This window comes from Pimephales promelas, chromosome 5 (assembly GCF_988280905.1).
Source record: "Pimephales promelas chromosome 5, fPimPro1.hap1.1, whole genome shotgun sequence".
NCBI classification, from domain to species: Eukaryota; Metazoa; Chordata; class Actinopteri; order Cypriniformes; family Leuciscidae; genus Pimephales; species Pimephales promelas.
Window position 1 is genome coordinate 35,035,664 of NC_142773.1, and position 18,702 is coordinate 35,054,365.

Sequence of the window (18,702 nt, forward strand, 5' to 3'; positions counted from 1 at the left end):
AGAATCGATGGCCTAAATAGGATAATATATATAAACATAGATATGTATGAATTTTCAGCATCATTACCCCAGTGTTGTGTCTCATGATCCCTTCAGAAGTCATTCTATTATTTTGATTTGATAATCAAGAAACATTTCCTCTTATTATCATCAATATTGAAAACAGTGGTGCTGCTTAATATTTTTATGGAAGCAGTGATAACTTTTTTCGGGATTCTTTGATGAATAGAATGTCCAAATAGAAATAGAAACCCTTTTAAATGTCCATACTGTCACTTTTGATCGATTTAATGTGTCCATGTTGATTAGAAGTGTGACTGATCCCAAACTTTTGAACGGTAGTGCAGCTATAGTTAGGGTTAAAATGGTAAAATATGTGATAACCAGTTTTGGCTAAAGTCACTTTTAAAAGTAATGCCTTAAAATATTGTTTTACTTCCTAAAAAAAGTAACAAATTGCATTATATTAGTTACTTTGTACGAGAAGTGATGCATTACGTTTCTTTCACGCTATTTTTAACACAACCTGGGCTGGGTTTGCTTGTTTGTTTTTTAATAACAAAAAAAGTTATATTTTTGGCAAATTTAAAGGCCCTTTCACACCAAAAGTGCAAAAAGGAAATGTAAAATACAAATCTGTACAGTAGAGGGCGCAGTGCAAACAAACCTTTCAGCTGTGCTGCAGTTCGGAATTGCAGAAGAATAGGACAGGAAAAGAAAGAAAAGTAATGTTTATCTAAATGATTGGATCATGGAAGGTCAGTTGCAAAGACATTGGTTAGTAAAGTGAGATTAAATTAAAAAGCAAATTTGTGTAATTTAACATAATTAATTATTTTGATTTATTTCGATTAATACTGAATCGGTTTTGTGCAAGTAAACGCTCATATTTAGTCAATAACTTCGACAACCACATCATGTTTACAGTGCACACAACTACTCCTGTTTTTCTCAACATGCGGACAGGAGACCCATCTGTCAATACATGGGAAAACAAAGTAATTTGCGTTACTTATTTGAAAAGTAACTTCGATATTTTATAGTAAACGTAACGCGTAGATTACGTAACACGCATTACTTGTAATGTGTAACCCCTAAAACTGGTGATAACTGGCCTGACATGAAAATTTTTACTATAATTACTACTTTTATCATATAGTTGGCCATTACCTACTTATTGTGGTGTGTTAATTTAAAGTATAACTTTTGTTTGTTTGTTTTTTAACCGTAACAATTATGCAAACTACCAAAATTGTCAATGTTTCAGACTTGGGGCCTTATTTTGTTAATGACACTGAATAGTTATAGAACAGATCATAGTTATAAAACTGATATAGATCTGTTCTATATATCTCTCAAAATGTTTGTCGCTAGACTTCACACAATCTCATTGTCTCTTGCAGTTTCCGCCTCCCAGAGAAAACAGCCTTGCAGACCTGTGATATGGATACAGAGCTGGTAGCTCACCTCTCTGTTAATTGAGTTCACAGCAGGTAGCTTTCCCTCAGTGGACTTCTCACTCAAGAGGGAACAAAGACCATCCTCTTCCTCGGCAGGTCAGAGTGGCTCATCAATAGCACAGACTTTAATAAATGTCACAGTTACGTGCCTCAGGTCCAACAGGCTAATTATTGTCGGGGGCCGTAAGCTCTTTAGTGATGACGGCCCACACTGTTCATTTATCCCACCGCATCCTCCTCATTTGGCAATGTTTCTGCTATGTTCATTCAGCGCATAGCATCATCACCCACATGCTCTCATTGAGAGCCTTCAATGCTCATTTCCTCCATGACAGTGATATTGTTTATACAGAGGTGGTTTGTTAATAATTCTGCCTGGTGTGAAATATTTCATGAATAATATCGTATTATATTAGGAATGGCAATTAAAAAATGTATGCTTTTAGTAATTACAAAATTGTTTTGTCATTATAAGAAATCTCTTAGAGGCAGATTACTTCCTTGGCATGAGTCAGACTGAGGAACATGTTTCTGTGGAGGAGTCTTTGACTATTTGCGTCAAAACGCCCAGATCTGTGATAGCGTACTCCTTCATGCAGGTCTGACTGACAAGAAGGAGGATGTGAGGGGATTGCTGGAGTCGAGGATGAAGATGTCGGTGGTAGACCAGGAGGGCACAACTCCACATCTGAACAGAATGAAAACAACCCAGTACATGCAGGGTCAGGAAGCTGGAAGAAAATCTTGAAAAACAGCAAAACACTAAAGGTACACTATTAAAGATACACTATCAGACAAAGTTACAAAAGCTGTCACTGAGGCAGTACCCTTTCAAAAGGCACACCTTTGTACCAAAAGTGTACATATAAGTACATAAATGTAAATATTAGAACCTTTTTAATGGGTTCTGTCCTAGTGACAGCTTTTGTACCTTTTTTTCTGAGAGTGTACATACTACACATACCGAATTTTGATGGAATTGTTCATCAAACTAATAGTGTTGTAGTGCAGTATGGCTACAGTTTTATGTTAAAATTTCTTATACAAATATGCACTTCATAACTGTGCTTGTTATTTTATTTATTCACAAATTTACACTTTGAACTAGTAAATGTTGGCCTGCTGTTATATTCAGCTTTGCTTTACCCATTATTGACATGTTGTGTGAGATAATGAAATGGTAATGTGTTATGAATTGAATTACTGAATTATTTAACAATTATCTTTATCCGCGGCAGTACTCCAAACAAAGACTGCAATTTAGCAACAAAAAATGATCACATAAACAAACCAAATCAGTTCATTGTAATTTTTAGCAGTTTCATTTTACTTTTCACAATCAATAGATACATTTAAGTATTAACATGGACATTTAATTACCAAGTATGCAATGTATATACTATATAATATACACACTAAATACAATACCGGTAGCGAGGAAGGATGCATTTAAGTAAGAGCAATTAAAATGAACTAAAATTAATTTAACTATGTATTTATTTCTTTTTTTGCTAGAAAAGTAAAGACACAACGTGCCTTACAGACACAAATCATTTTCCTTTAAAAAAAAAAAAAAGTATATGATTTATAAGTTGTATTCCAACAAATGTCCCCCCATGGGGATTTCAAATATCGCCATCTTTCATTTTGTCCCTGTAACGTATGGTTTAGCATGACCACACACACACACACACACACACACACACACACACACGCACGCACACACACACACACACACACACACACACGCACGCACGCACGCACGCACGCACGCACACACACACACACACACACACACACACACACACACACACACACACACACACACACACACACACACACACACACACACACACAAACTGAAATGCCCAAAGCAGTCACTTTTCTTTATTCTGTCAATTTCATTGACGTGTGCCATGGTGTTAACAATGATGCTGTTTTATTTTATTTTATTTTAAAAGATGATTTAAAATGATGGCTCTGATTTAATTTTGCTCTCAATTGTGTCAATGAATTAGCCTATTGTATTTGCACCTTCTCTAATGCTACTTGAGATGCTTATGTCTGAATTGCCACCTGTAGAACTGACAAAAAAGAGCACTATTGATGTAATTAATTCCATTACATAACTTCATTGAAGTTTTGTTACATAAGTTCCTCCCTGTGTTATTTTGTCTAGTGAGCATATATTTTTTAAATTGAATTTTATGCTTAAAGACACTATGTCGTATTGAAAGGCCCAGCACACAACAGGAAATGTGTCACTTCTTCTTCTTCACCCGTTAACATCATTTGTTACCCAACTCTCTGGTGTTAATCCCGCTCACCCCCGGCTCCTTCTGTTGCCATGGATATGCCATCCCTATGGCAACTCGGGGCCTTTGTGGATGGTCTTGGGTCCTGACGGCGGAAGACTCATTACACATTCCCTTCCAGCTCCAAGTCAAATCAGTCAAAATGGGCGAGCTCATCTGCCTGCTACAGTACAGGAACCTCTGTAAAAATGTGCCACAGCACGGCTTCACAAACACATTAGGGGATTTGATCATCCGTCTTAAGCGCATCTACGTATGTTAAAGAGACCTAATGAAGATGACCTTTCCATTCCTAATATGGAATATGGAAGAGATAAAAAACTGTACTAAAGCAAACACTGCTAATGTCCCTGCTGAATTTGAATTAGCCAAATGACACAGTTGTTTTACAATGAGGAACAGCATCACTTGTCAGTGTTAACATTTTATATGAAAATAATTGGTGTCGAAACAATTGCTAGTAAATTTCAGAATTAATTACAAAGAAATGGCAAGTAACAATTAATATTCAGATATATTATCGATTTAACTGCACAGTCATCGAATGAGAACATATTTGTACTGAATTGAGCTGGACAATGGACAAACTTTGTAACAGTGATATAGTTATTTAACTGAATTGAATGAACATTGAACTGACTTGAGCTAATAATGACACTATTGCCTTTTGTAGAGCTGCTTATAGCTATTGATGGACTTTGCCAGATTGATAGTTATTGAACTAAACTGAGCCGAATAATGACACACTGTAAACTGTAAAAATTGTATTTTATTAAATCAGTTACATCAAATTTTTTTAAGTTGAGAAATTCAAAGTTTAAGTAAGCAGAACTTGCGTATTTTTATATTGTACTCAGACATTATAATTGGTTTTAACTTGGAATATTTGAGTAAGCCAATTCATTCATTTAACATAAAATTTTCATGTAATCTCAATTTAAATATTTTAATAGGGAAAACTTGGATAACTTTAATTTAGGGCTGTGCAAAGATTAATTGCCATTAATTGCATCCAAAATAAAAGTTTGTTTTTACATAATATATGTGTGTGTGCTGTGTATAATTATTTTGTATATATAAATACATATGCATGCATGTATATATTTAAGAATTATCTGCACGTAAACACTGTGTATATAAATACATAATTTATATTATATATATATAAATATAAATATTTTATATATGAATAACACATTTTCTTAAATATATACATGCATGTGTGTGTATTTTATATATACACTGTAAAAAATATTGTTGGTTTAACTTAAAAAGTAAGTAACCTGGTTGCCTTAAAATTTAAGTTGATTGAACTCGAAAAAGTGAGTTAATACAATGAAGGAGATTGATTTAATCATCAGAAACTCAAAATAATAAGTTATCTCAACTAAATAAATTATTAAAGTTGATTTGACAAAAGAAAAAACGTTGTGAAAACAAATCTTGAAAATATTTTGTTTACAGTGAATAATTATACACAGCACACACAAATATTTTACGTAAACACAGGCTTTTATTTTGGATGCGATTAATCGCAATTAATCTTTGCACACCCCTACTCCGTATTAATTAGTTAATTCAGGAAATGCTAACTTGTTATTTGGTAACACAATGCTTTGATATCATTAGCATAGCATAACAATTGCTGAATAAACACAACAAGAACATTTAACATCTTTTGTCAAACCAAGCTCCCCAAAACACCCCAACAGAAACTTCTAAATTAGCAGAGCTACGCATGCAGGCTAAAATTATGGCAAGTTTCTCTCAAAGTTATGAACAAACGTTCCCCTTGTAACGTTAGAACGTCAGTTATCTGGTCTTTAATAATGTTCTCAAAACATTAGTACAAAAACATCGTTCATGAAATGTAACATTCAAAACACTCTTAGAATTGTTAGCCGGGATCTTTTTATAGAGCTGCAAATTGAGTTTGTTTCATAATTGATGAATGTAACATTAACAGTCTTATTAGTGTGAAGCAGCTTTGAAACAATCTACGTATTATGATGACTCATCTTGACTGATGAGGATATATGCTAAAGAGCCAGCTTCATTCATAAATAATATTGCAGTGTCTGTTAGTGACCTCAACCCATGTTATGCAATGTGTTTTTGGTTTTATTACAGGTATATCTTTTGTCCCCAGCCGTGACACTCTGACTCCTACGTAAACAGCACTTGAAAAGATTTCAAGAGATTGGGACCATCAGGTAATTTAGTCCTTTATGCAAATGAGTACTTTAAAATCACACATCTTTGATGCTTTGGATTAGTTAAAAGTGTATTTCTAAATGGGTGACAAAAAAAGAGTCTGCCTAACAGTTTTCTTTGTGCATGTTTATTAGTTAAGAATTAGCAGCAGAGAAGAGACATTCTGAGTCGATTTTTAAAGCTACACTGTGTAACTCTTTTAGTTTATTCTTAGCTAAAAACACTTAGTTCTTTCAAAAATATATGTGCTCATTAATGTATATTTACTTCGTTCAAGTAATAAAGTATTCTCGTGAGTGTATAATATGCCATTGAAAATACATACGGGTAAGGGGTTCTAATGTCGGTCGCCATGTTGTCCCTCCATCTTGAAAGTACATTAGCCAAAGAGGGACATAACGGTTAATTCAAGCTTCGGCTTTCGCATTTACGTTTGAGTTAACACTCATGGACGAGGTCGAACTGGACGCCATGTTAATCTTGGACTACATTGGCCACCGTAGAAGTTAAAATGAAATCGGAATTGAGAGGAACAGACACTAATATTCACTTAATGATCATAGACCTTTTCACCGCTAGATGGGGGTAAAAATCACACAGTGTAGTTTTAAGGATCAAGCACACTATATTGTTCAACACATTTAACTGAGTTCATTTGCTTACAAATGCATGGCCCTTTTGGCAATTCAGCGTAAACCCTCAAGTAGCATGAGTCTGTTATGCCTGGCTTGGCTTTCCTACTCAAATGATTAGTCGCCTTCAATCAGACCTAAATTAGTTTGAAGGGACCAAGCATGAATCCGGCAAGGTAACCAGAGCCCATGTTTAAAGATGTATGAAGAGCCTTGAGGAGAAAGTAGAGTCTCTGTTAACCCATTTCACAAACAGTGAAACTTCCATACAGTGATCTGCTTCTGTAAGCACGTGTGGGACAGCCAGACGGGGCAGGTGGGGCGGTTCCACCTGCCGAATGAACGCCGTCAGTATTGGGGAGTACCATGGGCTACGGGTGGGCTCAGCCCTGCTCAGTATCGTAGCAGGTTGTATCATCATTGGCGTGTCAAAGGACTGTGATGCAGATGCGGTAGGGGGGATTTTCCTCGGGGCAGGGGGGCTTGGTAAGTTGTGATTCTCTCTGTCTGACTGGCCAAATCCACCATAGAAATCTAAGGGAGATGCATCACCCTAATATTTAGATTAGCGCGGAATTTTCCAATGATTGATTCCATCACTTAATACTGTACATTCATCTTTAATTGTCTTTAATGCATGGTAAATTCAATGTTTATTGAAAGGATAGTTCAACAAATATTCACCCCTATGTCATTCCAAATGTGACTTGTTTTCTTCTTTTGAACACAAAAAGAAGATATTTGTCAGAATGTCCAAGCTACCCTTTCCCACACATTGGGAGTTAAATGGTGAACATGGCTGTCAAGATAGATTTATTTGTTAATAATGACTTAAATGTTAGTTATCATGACTTTTGAAGATTCAATATATAACATTGAAGTAATTTTTGTCAAGCTCTAAAAAGCAATTTCTAAAACAATTTCCCCATTCACTTTCACTGTGTGGAAAAAAATCAGCTTTGACATTTCACAAGTTTAAAATGAAATGAGTGTGAATGACATCATTTTCTTTTTTGTGTGTGTGAACTATGCTTTGAATTTGCTGCATGAATCTGAAGGGGTTTGCAGTTAGTTCTCTGCTGCTTCACTGACTATTCCACAGTGCATGGCTCTTTTGCATATCATGCATTTTTAACACTACATCTAATCTCTGCTTCATATCATCACACTTCCATCTCACATCATTATTCTTTACCATATGTCAACAATTAATAAACCTATATCAAGAAGGATGTTGGAAATGGCTGCATACTGTAGTATCATCCTGCAGTCACTCACTGTTGAGGTTCCTCAAAAAAAAAAAAAAAAAAAAAAAGGCTCATCCATCATTTGATCCAGGTCTGTAATCCAAGCCACCTGCTTACGATGGTGTAATCTACACAGGACCCTGTCACAATAGAGCTGCACAACACACGCTTTGATCTATTGTTTACTGCTGGAGAAAAGTTGGCATTACCTGTATAGGCCCTTGAAAGTACATTTAACTGTCAAGTCAGATGATCAAGCTGATTGGCAGCAATGAACCTTTGTCAAAGTAGAAGCCATTTATATTTGAATGTGAATGTGGCATTGTTTTATAATATTAGTATTATTTATATCACTTTAAAAAAATGCTGGTTTGTTACAACCAGTGTTGGGTGTAACTAATTAGTAAGTAATTAAATAAAATAAATTAGTTAGCCACATTAATCAAAATCAAAAGTTGTATCTGTTCATATTATTCAATGGACCTGAGCATACATGAACTAACAATGAACAGTTGCATTTGTATTAACTAACGTTGTCAAAGATTAATTACTTTAACAATTGTATTGCTCATATAGTTAATGTTAGCTATACTTATCGAAAAATAATCCCAACATATATTCGGTGCAGTTATTAATTGTTATTATTACTAAATCCTTGTTTATTGAACTTGTAGCATCACACTTGCAATCTTGCTGATGGTTTGAATATTGAAACGTGTCAGCAACAACCTCACAGTACAACTTCATTCGTGTCAAATCTACCTAGACTAAAGTCCTATTCTTGAAGCCATCTCATTGCTGGCATGGATGCACACATTGGCTCTGAGGTCTTTATTGGTGCATGAAGATCTCTCCTGTCAAACTGGACAGATCAACCACCGTGATGGATTCATAAGTCTGGGGTGAGTTAGGAGAGAAAGACTGGAGGAGGTTAGAGAACAAAAATGACAAAGAAGAACCAAAAGAAAAAAATTGTAAGAGAGGCACGTGGTAAAAGAAGCCCCTCAGCATGCCGCAATCATACCTGCCAGTGGCCTCTCATAAAAGAAATTGGCCAAAACACAAAGCCAGCAGAGGTGCCTCGTCCTTTGAAAAACGGGAATTGATTCGCAGCTTGAATAGTGGTTGCATAATCAAAATCCAGCACAGTCCCTGCAGTTTGTCTCGCCATCAGCCTCAGACCTCTCGAAAACACAAGGAGATTGACAGGAGAGAAAGAACTCAAATGCACACTTTCATTATAGCCACAAGGATACAAGAGGTTTTAGGGAAGGCATGTCAAATTAGAGTGAATGACTTTTGAGACTTAGAATAATCTTAGCATGAAACACATTAGCACCCTTTTTGTGGCAATTCACAATTGCTTGGTTTCTGTCTGCATGCCTTTAATAATGTGCAAATTTCGGTTCAATTTGCAGTGTAATGCAATATGCATGGGGGGGGGGGACGTCTTTAGTGTGCAGCTCTAGCTCAGCAAGCCAGTGAACAGAGATAAATCCTGTAATATTAGAGGTAGACTCTGAAAATGTGAAAATGGTATTATTATGCTGGTTTGCATGTCTGTCTGGTTGGTTAAGACAATTAAGACAAAAAACAAGGTGGGAACATTCAGGTCTTGTCAGCAGGACATGAAGGACGATGAGTGAGCATTTCAGTTCTCTGTGTGTGTTCTGCAGGTCTCCTCATTGCCGTCTACCCTTTCATAAGAGCATGGTTCAACTTTCATCACATACTGCCCAATATAGGTAAGACTACATAATATTATATTTTACAGCAGCCATAACACACAGCTGTCCAAAATTCAGAATGCTATTTAGAAAAATTTAGCAGGTAATTACTTTTTACAAATAAGGTCAATTTGTCAATTGGTTATATAGTATACACTGTAAAAATGAATACGAGTGAATATGTTAAATTTAACCAATAAAATTGAGGCAACAGATTCCAATCAATATTATTAATTAAATTTAACAAATTAGAATTAAGTAATAATTAACCAAATGAATTACTTAAAAGTTAACCATTTAAAATGAGTATAATTTACACATTTTTTAAAACAAAAATATCACAAAAACAGACTAACGTCAAAGATGAATTGACGTTAGTCAGGAAATAAAAGCTGAACTTTTGACTCTTGTCTCATACTCATCTTTTGTCTTCAGATGGCTTTTTCATTTGACACCCAATTGTCTTCAGTGAACAACAAAAAAAGGAATTTGCCTTACCGTTTCAATACTTTTGGAGGGGACTATACACTCACCGGCCACTTTATTAGGTACACCTGTCCAACTGCTCGTTAACACTTAATTTCTAAGCAGCCAATCACATGGCGGCAACTCAGTGCATTTAGGCATGTAGACATGGTCAAGACAATCTCCTGCAGTTCAAACCGAGCATCAGTATGGGGAAGAAAGGTGATTTGAGTGACTTTGAACGTGGCATGATTGTTGGTGCCAGAAGGGCTGGTCTGAGTATTTCAGAAACTGCTAATCTACTGGGATTTTCACGCACAACCATCTCTAGGGTTTACAGAGAATGGTCCGAAAAAGAAAAAACATCCAGTGAGCGGCAGTTCTGTGGGCGGAAATGCCTTGTTGATGCCAGAGGTCAGAGGAGAATGGCCAGACTGGTTCGAGCTGATAGAAGGGCAACAGTGACTCAAATAACCACCCGTTACAACCAAGGTGGGCAGAAGAGCATCTCTGAACGCACAGTACGTCGAACTTTGAGGCAGATGGGCTACAGCAGCAGAAGACCACACCGGGTGCCACTCCTTTCAGCTAAGAACAGGAAACTGAGGCTACAATTTGCACAAGCTCATCGAAATTGGACAATAGAAGATTGGAAAAATGTTGCCTGGTCTGATGAGTCTCGATTAGTCTCGATTTCTGCTGCGACATTCGGATGGTAGGGTCAGAATTTGGCGTCTACAACATGAAAGCATGGATCCATCCTGCCTTGTATCAACGGTTCAGGCTTGTGGTGGTGGTGTCATGGTGTGGGGAATATTTTCTTGGCACTCTTTGGGCCCCTTGGTACCAATTGAGCATCGTTGCAATGCCACAGCCTACCTGAGTATTGTTGCTGACCATGTCCATCCCTTTATGACCACAATGTACCCAACTTCTGATGGCTACTTTCAGCAGGATAATGCGCCATGTCATAAAGCTGGAATCATCTCAGACTGGTTTCTTGAACATGACAATGAGTTCGCTGTACTCAAATGGCCTCCACAGTCACCAGATCTCAATCCAATAGAGCATCTTTGGGATGTGGTGGAACGGGAGATTCGCATCATGGATGTGCAGCCGACAAATCTGCGGCAACTGTGTGATGCCATCATGTCAATATGGACCAAACTCCCTGAGGAATGCTTCCAGCACCTTGTTGAATCTATGCCACGATGAATTGAGGCAGTTCTGAAGGCAAAAGGGGGTCCAACCCGTTACTAGCATGGGGTACCTAATAAAGTGGCCGGTGAGTGTATATCGTAATAGGGAAGAAAAAACATTGCAACATGCATTTCATGCCGACTTTAAATTCAAATGCGTTCTTTATGCTTCCATACTTACAAAAAACTTCCAAATTTAATTCTGAATGGTGCCTATCAATTATATTTAAAAGCTTTAATAGATTTCACTAAAGAGGCGATCTTGATTAAGATTATGTTGTGTAACATGAGATTTGTTTGCTTTTGTGATGAGAGACCATGCATGTTGCAACACATTTAGGATAATCGGGATAATCTTATTTTCTCAGGCAACTTCAGAGTGCACCCGTTGGCTACAAATTCAAATCCAGTCCCTGAACAGCCTGCGGCTTCACTCACACGAGAGGGTAAGTGACTGTTACATGTCACGTGGATGCGCACACACAAACCCATTCAGACATATCTCTCTGGTTCCAGTCACACAATTGAACACTGATAACACCATTTTAGAGTAACTATATTTTCTCCGGGTCAATGTAGAGCTGTCCACTGCTTCTCATTTACACTCTCTCTGGCTTGCCGGATCTGAGGCAGGAGGCCGTGACAAAGTCCTGAGCTCTGTTCCAAGCTAATATAGAGCCTTGCCAGTGGGTTATTTCATGTGAAATGGTATTATGGATTTAATGGGTAATAGCTAAAACTCTAATTCCAATAAAAATGAATTTTAACATTCTAACCGTTTTGATTGATAATAGCTGCAACTCTTGTTGAACTTAGCCGAAAACAGCAATGTCGGTACCCTAGTGGAAACACAACCACTGCCATAAAACAGATTATACTTAACACAGTGTTCCTGTAGCTGAAACAGTGGAGCATGGGTTTGATTTCCAGGCAACGCATGAATTAAAAAGCATATATAGTTTGGATGCAATGTAAGTGCGTTTGGATAAAAGTGTTGCCAAATGTGTAAATTTAAACTTTTGATCAGTATGATACACATATGTAAAGACACCTTAACCACCAATTAAAAGCATACAACTAAACCTATTTTTTGTTGAATCAAATGTCTTGGTTACACTTCATTTTGATAGTAGACTTTAGACATTCTACTAACTAAAAGCAACTGTCAACTAAAGCCGCATATCCACCAAAATGACCCGCAACAATTTGTCCCAGAAAAAAAAAATGTGTAAAAAATCAACATGTTCAGCACCCATGTCCTGCTTCTGAAAATTCCTGAACTTTAAAAAGGTGCTATCCCCTGAGCAGAGACTTTCTGTGGGGGATTTTTTTTACCCGGAACTCCATTTAGACCCTCGTTCATGCGGTTGAAACACACCGAGTACCACCTCAAAGTCCCTAGCTCTTGGGGAAAGTTCCTGCAGTGGAAACGTGGCTTAACTCTCGTTAATATGCAACAACATGTGAACTAACTCTCATTAGAGTTTTAGTAGACTGTAAGGTTAGGGTTGGGTGTAGTAGAAAAAGTTAACATACTTAGAGTAGCTGTAAGAAATTTATTTCAAATAAACCTAAAATGGCCCTGATATGTCACTAGACATGTTCATTTCAAATACTTATATCACTGACAACTGTAGTCCAGCCAGGATATTGTCATTTAAAAAGTGAAGTTGTAGCCCTTGTGTTTTGGTCTGATGCTCCACCCTCCACCTATCCACCAATCACGCTCTAGAATCCGTGGGTTTAAAACACCTCTTGCTCAAGACCGTTTTTCTGGTAGCTCTGTCATCATTAAAATGTGCAGGGGATCTACACGCGCTGTCTACCAGCCCATCGTGTCTCGAGTTCGGACCAAATGACTCTAAAATCATTCTCAAACCGAGACATGGTTAAAATTTAGCGAGATTGATTACGTTGCTCAGAAGAGAGAATGATGCAAAATTTGTGAGCAGTACCTCAGCTGTTTTAAAAAAAATAAAATGTAAAACTTTACTATACACTGTAAAAAATTATTGTTGGTTTAACTTAAAAAAGTAAGTAACCTGGTTGCCTTAAAATTTTAAGTTCATTGAAATTGAAAAAGTGAGTTAATACAATGAAGGAGATTGATTTAATCATCAGAAACTCAAAATTATATGTTATCTCAACTAAATAAATTATTTAAGTTTTGACAAAAGAAAAATTGTTTTGATTACTAATACTGAAAAGATTTTTTTACAGTGTAGATTTTCAACATTGATAACTGTGGAAAGAAACGCATCATCATCAGTCAGTGAAAAGGGTCCATAATCCGACAGCGTTTGTGACCTCTTGTGGAAGAAATTAGTGAACGAGCAACATTATTAAACGGTACTTTGAAACTTTTGGAACAGTGTTTTATGCACTTTAAGTTATGAAATGACAGCAGTCATGAGATAGGCAACCAGGAAACCATCAGAAAGCTCACTCTTTGCCCTGCTGTGGAAATTACATTGACACGTAATCCAAGCAGCCCAGCGTCCCTCATGCAGCAACTGTGTGTCCTTGTTACCTCCTCACCGGCCATTTCCTGCGTCAGTCCGCACATCTGTTTCAACTCTATACATAATGCACAGTCGTTATAAGATTTGTGCTCCGATGAATAGATTGATGATCTGGGAAAAAAATTCTAATTTGATATGATGCCTAATTTCCTACAATAGATTTTCTTGTTTTTTGTTTTGCAAAGAAGATACACTTATGTTATCAGACCGTAAGGTTTTATATCTGTGTGCATGTGGCTTGGCAGCAAAAGGCTATAAAAAGAATGATTATGCAGTAAATTTTCGCGGCCTGTATTATGCCCTCAGAGCACATGGCAGTCATGCACTGAATTATGTAAACAGGCAACAGGGATGTGTTCAGCAAATGAACAGCAGTCTCATTCTGTGGTCTCTGTCTTTCTCAGGCATGTGATCACCCAGACAAACAACAGAACAATTAAACTGTTTTTCCCCATTCAATATGATTGTACATTATTACTAATACTACTACTACTAATAATTATAATGGTAATAGTTACATTGCTGTGCAATCCCTCAGAATGTCAGTATAAATTTATGTGGGTCAAACTTCAGGTCGGAAAATACTAAAATCTGTGTAAAATGGAAAAACCCCATGCCTGCTTTTTCTGTCTCATTCTTAGGGACTCAAAACCAGCTTAATGTAGAACGATCGAAGAGCCGGATGGGGACATTTGTGGAGACAGCAGCTTCTACAGCAGCCGAGAGCTTACAGGATGATGGGTGAGACAAGTGTTTACAGCCTCTTCTAAAACAACTCTAATGTTTAAAATCAACACAAGAGCTTAAGGGTACGATGTGCTAAAAATTGTACACTTTTTTCTCGTATAGACGGCAATGTTGTCAAAACGATACTGTTCAGATAGATCCATGAAAACGACTAAAAACGCTGTATTATGCATGTCAGGCCAGTAGTTGGCGATATCACTTTGAAAAGGAACACTCTGTGCCTATAGACTGAAAACATCGCTTTCTCAAATTCACTTTTTTGTTGTTTACATGGGGACGAAATTGGTATCGTTTTCAAAAACTTTACTTAAGTTTGCCGTTTTTAGTGTCGTGCAAACGGCCCTTAAAAAAGCAATTTCATCTATCCAGCTTTTGACCTGCGTAAATCATTTTTGTCACTCACATATTCATAACTTTACATTAGTGAGGTATACCAGATACAAATTAAACTCATTACATTTGCGACACAGTGAATTCCCTCTCTCAATATGGCAGTCTTTCTCTAGGGCCAGAGAGTAATTTGATTCTTCTAGCAGGCAGTAGTGCCAAACACCACACATCTTTGTGGTTCACTGGAGACTGAGAGGCTTTTTGCTCCCTATTGAGCTCACAAATCATATTCTATGCTAGGAGCCAATCACTTTCAGGACATTATTTTGATCGACCCTCTTTGTGGCATGATTTTATGGTTATATAAGAAATGTAGCGAGATTTGCCAATTTTCTACAAATCTTTCACCTGCATGAGTTGGATTTTAATGTGCATTGTACAACCCGAAAGTCTTTTCAGATTGAATACACCCTCTTAAAAAAGTAAAAAGGAAGGTGTTGACCACTTAACACTGACTTACACTACTGCCTTCACTCATAATGACATTTATGTTGCATGAGGACCCATACTTGGCGCTGCCTCTTCAACTTAGAAAAATATGCATACAAGCTGTAAACATGCACATACACTGTAAAAAAATGTAATGATTAATAAGTTATGACAACATGTTTTTTACATTGCTTTAACTCATTTAAATAAGTTAATCATTTTTTTTAAAGTTATACAAGATTCAACTCATTTTTTAAAGTCAGTTTAATGTCATTTACGTTGAATGACTTAACCAAGTTAATGTACTTTATTTATGGCAGCAACTTTTTATTTTATTTTATTTTTTTACACTGTACATTTAGACATTTTGAGCATTGTATTTTTTCCTCCTAGGCCTTCTGCAGATGTTCCAGATATCTTGGGCAGGCGCAAGTTTAAGGTGCCATCTGATCAAGACCCTTCATAATGGCTTCATAAAAAAATCAACGAGCAAAAAATGAGAGATCGCCTGAATTCTTAAAGTGATAGATCTCCAAAGAAATGAAACCACCGTCATCATTTCCTCACCCTCATGTCGTTCCAAAGCTGTATGACTTTGTTTTTTCAGTGGAACATTAAAAAAATATTTTGAAGAATGTTTCATCTGGGTTTGTGCATACAATGAAAGTCAATGGGTTTTAAGCATGAAATGGATCAAGAGGCATCTTTGCCATCTTGCCGGTCTTTGCCATCCTTGTTAGCGTGCCCATCTCCCATCCCCAAAATGCCGGTTTGAATCCAACTCGGAATGGGTCGAGTAGGACCAGTTAAATTTGGTGCCATGACCCAGATGGTAGTCAGGTTTAAAGGGGTAAATGTAACAGAAGAAAGCAAGAGCTGTGTGATTAAACCTCACTCCCCTGGTCTCAAGAGCCGCACTAGCGACTGACACTTAAGGCTGAGGTCTTTTGCGTCCTTGTTAGCACACCTGCCGCTTAGAGCGGGTAGAGTAGGACTGGCTACAAGAACATCATCTGTCATCATTTATTGACCCCCATTACGTTCCAAACATGTATTACTTTCTTTTCTCAACAGAACACAGAACAATAGTTTAAAGAACAATGGAAACCAAAAAAACAAGATTGAACCCACTGACTAAGAGCACTGAAACACTTCTCAAAATATCCTCTTTTGTGTTCCACAGAAAAATGACTCTCATACAAGGTTGGACCCACATGATGAGTGGATGACTGAAGATTGAATATTTGTATTAGTTTTGAATTGAGTTCTGAATTCCTCATTGCACACATACGTCTCAGAGACAATTGTTTTGATGTACATGCATTTTTTTCAGCGTTCGCTCAACTGAAAAACATCTGTAAAATGTTTACTGTCACGTTAAATAGACATTTAAAAAGTGTCTTTAAGATGTTAATGACTATAAAACTTTTTAAAAGATCAGATATTTGACATTTACATTTATTCATTTTGCAGATGCTTTTATCCAAATGAGGAATACAAAAAGTGATTCATCTTAAGGAGTCAACGACAAGAAAAGTGATATAGCAATACAAAGTTTGAAACATCATTTCATCTAGAACAGAAAAAGCTAGAAAGGAATTAGTTTTTTTAAGAGTCAGTATGGATGCAGTTAAGTGCTCACTTAACAGACATCTTGGAGATGTATGTGTGCTATCTGGGATTGCACAAACCGAAATGCTTTTTTGCTGGAGACTCAATGAATAAAATGTAGAAACTCAATTATTACATAAAATTCTATTAAATGTATGTCTCAATTCCATCTGGTCTTGTCAACACACACTTATAAACACTAGTTTTTCTGATCTGCCTTCTCACCGACATACTTTTAGCTTAACGGTAGTTCTTTTGGAGCACTAGAAGTGACTCAGACGCTCACGTACTGTGTGAACATGTAACGTGCACGGCACAGAATCATTGTGCATCCCACGCAGACCATCAGTGACACTCTAAGGCTGAATATGCAGTATCTGTCCTTGCATGGTGACAAGGAAGAGGGACACTGCCTGCTGTTGCTAAGAGCTCTGACGTACGCTAATGACTGAATTATACACCATTGTACCGGGTGTCTCACACAACAGCACTATAGAGAGAAGTTAGTTTCAGGCAAATAGGAAAAAAATAATTGCACGATGATCTGAAGAAACAGTACAGCTTTTTCAAAAGGCAGTAAATGATAACTACAGAAAGTCATTCACCAAAAATTGTACTGATAAAATGAGAAGTGAGCTGTGTGACTATTACAGTGCTCATGGTGATATTGTGATGTATATATAGTGACATGCTCATGGCCAACACAACTATCTAAAGTACACTAAAGGATAATGAGGTTTCATAATGACGTATTTTGTATAGATGACCTTACACAAATGTACCACGTAACCATAGCTGCAGACAAAGTATGATGACAATTCAGGCATCGATTAAGTCTCATGTTCACAATGTGAGTATAATATGATTGGTCCTATAAGGCTCCTTTTACAAAGTAAAACCTTCACATCATATTTATATCATGGTAACCATCCCACATGAATTTATTATTATTGTACACAAATAAATTAGGCCTAACTACTGTATTTTGCTGGAAATGATTAGACTTGTAAATGATGGTAAATTTTTGTGAGGGGAGATATATCCTGAGAAAAACAATAGAAACCATCACAGAAGTTCTAATGGTCTCCACTTAAAAAAAACATAACAAACCACTAAGCGTTAACCATTAAAACCATTGCCTAATCAATGTTTTTGCTAATGCTGTTGCTAAGTTTGTGGTTTTCCCCGCAGAATTGGGCTACTTAAACTACTATACGGGTGCTGACCCCTCGCTGTTTAGAGAAAATAAATACAATTTGAATTTTGTGAGAAAGGGGCCTTTGAGCTCCCTTATGAAAACAGGCCACAAGTGATTGTTTTGTTTAATTTGTTTATAATGCATAACAGTAAAATTTGTATTTTAGGTATGAGATTGGGATTGTGTTGAGTTGTGATATTATTGGGTCACTGGGCTTGTTTTGGTCTGTTTTTGATTGGCCTTTGGGCTGGTTTTGTTACACAGACAGACCTGGCAATATTCCATTAGGAATGGTTATACGCCAGAAGGCAACAAATTACCAGTAAAGAACCATATGGAACATTACAGTTTCTAGTAAAATAATACATTTTCCATTATAATCATTAAAATCATTTGAAATTCTACACTGTTAAAAAAATTATAAAACAAAACCCTTGCCGCCTTCAATTACAATCAACTCGGATGTTTAAGTCATTACAATTTAAATTACATTAAACTGACTTTAGAAATTAAATGAATCTTGTATAACTTATAAAGTTATTTTGA

The 18,702-nt window shown here is 36.7% G+C and overlaps 1 protein-coding gene across 2 annotated transcripts; it reads left to right on the forward strand.

Annotated features, from left to right (window-relative positions):
- Positions 1 to 671: 671 nt before the first annotated feature.
- kncn (kinocilin) lies at positions 672 to 17,127 on the forward strand. 2 transcript variants are annotated; one of them, XM_089131379.1, is made up of 10 exons: positions 672 to 758; positions 1,404 to 1,556; positions 2,060 to 2,228; positions 5,906 to 5,988; positions 6,894 to 7,107; positions 9,545 to 9,613; positions 11,628 to 11,705; positions 14,423 to 14,522; positions 15,741 to 15,786; positions 16,821 to 17,127. In XM_089131379.1, exons 5-10 carry the CDS (start codon positions 6,960 to 6,962, stop codon positions 16,836 to 16,838), a joined length of 459 nt encoding a protein of 152 aa, XP_088987505.1. In that variant the 5' UTR covers positions 672 to 758; positions 1,404 to 1,556; positions 2,060 to 2,228; positions 5,906 to 5,988; positions 6,894 to 6,959; the 3' UTR covers positions 16,839 to 17,127. The 2 variants fall into 2 exon arrangements, with proteins under 2 accessions (XP_088987505.1, XP_088987504.1); XM_089131378.1 differs by having other exon boundaries at positions 15,741 to 17,127.
- Positions 17,128 to 18,702: the final 1,575 nt, after the last annotated feature.